The following is a 2,993-nucleotide window of genomic DNA, read 5'->3' as shown; positions in this document are numbered from 1 at the left end:
TTCTTGTATACACGAGAACGAAGGCACAGAAACACACACATGGAGAATAAAGGAAGGAACCAGAACACACACACAAACTTTTATTTAGACACACTTTTACTTGTCTTTTATGATAGCATCTGCACTGTGCCTTTCCGGATGTATAAGCTGAGAGAGAGAGAGAGAGAGAGAGAGAGAGAGAGAGAGAGAGAGAGAGAGAGAGAGAGAGAGAGAGAGAGAGAGAGAGAGAGAGAGAGAGAATGAGAAGCAAATATATAGAGAGAACAGAGTCTGTGTGTGTCTGTGTGCGTTTATATGCATGTGCGTACGTCTGCGTATGTCTGTTCCTGTTCGTGTGTGTTTGTTTATACAAGCTATACGTCCACGTTTGTTCTGAATATGTTTGTTTGTGTTTGCCTTCTACAACTTTCCGTTAGTCCATATAACCTTTTTTTCTCTCCCAAAATACAAACACAACTTCCTGCCCTCGTCAAGTGTAAGAGAGGTCAGGTCAGGTCAGGCAAGATTTATTCCCTTATGAAGTACCTTTCACTCACTCAATCACCAAAATTTAATACCATTTATAGATAATGGTGACAGAAAAAAGTAAGTAATTGAAAATAACGAAAATGAATAACAAAATCCTATCTATGAACGAACTATTTATCAACGAGAGACTCCAAGCTGTGTCAATAGGTCAAGGTCATGACCTCAGAGAATAGAACTTTGTTTGGAGCACTAATATGTTGACCCTTTTTCACCACCGAGTATAAACATGTTTACTTCGTCTATACATTTGTGGAAAGAAAAAAAAAAAGAAAATTTCGGCTGGAACGACGGAAACTTATGATATCAATGGCGAGATAATTATAATAATTGTAATAGGAACAATAATAGTTATAGGAATGGCGAAGGTAATGGTAAAGGGATAGGTGAATGTAATGATAATAGTAATAATAAATAACAAAATAGTAAAAATAGTAATAATAATAATAACAACAACAATAGCGCTTGATATCATTACCTAAGTATCAACAACAGTGATTCATACCATTACTATTACGACAAACCACTTACCAATAACCCCCCCACCCCCCACACCCACCACCACCCACAACCTCGCGCCTCTCACTTCATCTAACCCATCTCTCTTTCTCTCCCCGCCCACAGAGACGGCAAAACGCCCACCAGCGGAAACGCCCAGGCGGGTTCGACACACTTGGACAGCGGTTCGGAATCCCTCGATGAAGTGAAACCCTCACTCTCCTCACTAGACTCGCCTCTTCCCAACGTCAACACCCACATCGTTCAGGTGAGTTTTGGGGGGCGGGAGAAGGGGGTGGGAGAAGGGGGTGGGTGGGTGTGGGGTTGGGGGTGGGGTGGGGGATGTGGGTTGGGGGGTTATGGGGTAGGGTTGGGGGGTTGGGGGTGTTGTGGGTGAAGGGGGTGGGGTGGGGTAGGGGATGGGGGGTGGGGGGGAAGGCAGTGCTAGGATTGGACAGGTGGTAAAATGGGTAAAACATTACCTTGGTTGGTAATACGCACACACACACACATGCACACACACACACACACACACACACACACACACACACACACACACACACACACACACACACACACACACACACACACACACACACACACACACACACACACACACACACTCACACTCACACTCACACACGCACACACACACACACACACACCCATATATATTTATATAGTTAGATATATTGATTGATTCATAGATGAATAGACAGATAGATAGATATCATAGTAATAATACTCTAATAATAATGGTTATATTCATATATATATATATATATATATATATATATATATATATATATATATATATATATATAATGATAGTTACTGATAGTAGTAGTGATGGTAGTAACAATGGTGATAATATTAATAATAATGATAATAATAAAAATAATGGTAATAATAATAATAATGATAAAAATAATAATGATGATAATAATAATAATAATAATGATAGTAATAATAATAATAATCATAGTAATATTATTAAAAATAATATTGATATTGGTCATTATAATAATGAGAATAATAGTAACAGTGATTAGATACTGATGATAGCAACAGTAGTAATAAGAGCAACCTGCAAAGCCAGAGGAGCACCCGCCCAGTAACCCCCCCTCCCCCCCCAGGACCCCGTGGGCCACACCGACCTGTACAGCGAGCTGAGCAAGGTGGGCGGCGGCGCCAACGGCATGTCCTCGGTGGCGCCCGTGCCGGCGTCCGTGAGCTCGGCGTCCGCCATCGCCGCGGCCTACCAGACGCAGCTGAGCCTGGCGGCGGCGGCGGCGGTGGCGGCCAGACACAACACGGTGGGCGGCGACCACGGCGGCGCGCCCATGGCCCCCCCCTCGCACCACGACATCCTCCACGACTACCACTCGTTGTGACACAGCGGCCTATAGAGCCTGCCCCCGCCCGCGCCCTCCCTCGCCCCCGCCCACGCCCGAGGTGACGCGACCGCCGCCGCCCACGATGCCGCCGCTGCTGCCGCGAGCCACAACATCGCCCACCGCCGATGACTAGCGGGACGCCCACCGCCCACCGCCGCCGCCCGCCCGTGAGGAGAGGAGGGCGCGCGGAGAGACTGGTTCCGCGGCGAGAGCGATCCAACATGGCCGCCGGAGGGAACCACGGAGAAGAAACGAAGGAAAGAGAGAGAAACAAGGAAACGAAACGAAGTAAAGAACGAAAGAAACAGAAAGAAAAATCCCGGAACCAAAAGACAAAAGAATCACAGAAGCGGCCCCGTCTGGCACCACCACTCCCCCCCCCCTAAAATGGCACAGAAATACCCCCAAAAACACATCTTTCTTTTTTACTCCCAGTGACATTTCTCTCCGCCCTTTCTCTAGCAGCTCCTAAAGGCGTGTGCGATTGCATGGGCGTGGGTGTTACATATATATATATATATATATATATATATATATATATATATATATATATATATATATATATATATATAT

General features: G+C 45.3%; 1 protein-coding gene across 1 annotated transcript in view; it reads left to right on the top strand.

Moving 5' to 3' along the window:
• Nucleotides 1-2,739, top strand: part of LOC113810588 (uncharacterized) — a 7,609-nt gene extending 4,870 nt beyond the window's left edge. Inside the window, exons 2-3 of the mRNA XM_070144138.1 lie at nt 1,150-1,291; nt 2,160-2,739. Of these exons, the coding sequence (XP_070000239.1) occupies nt 1,150-1,291; nt 2,160-2,417 (400 nt within the window). The 3' untranslated portion in view covers nt 2,418-2,739. The remainder of the gene's footprint in view (nt 1-1,149; nt 1,292-2,159) is intronic.
• Nucleotides 2,740-2,993: the final 254 nt, after the last annotated feature.

Source organism: Penaeus vannamei, chromosome 31 (genome assembly GCF_042767895.1).
Source record: "Penaeus vannamei isolate JL-2024 chromosome 31, ASM4276789v1, whole genome shotgun sequence".
NCBI lineage: Eukaryota > Metazoa > Arthropoda > Malacostraca > Decapoda > Penaeidae > Penaeus > Penaeus vannamei.
The sequence above is the reverse complement of the archived record's forward strand: the minus strand, read 5'-3'. Positions and strand labels throughout refer to the sequence as shown.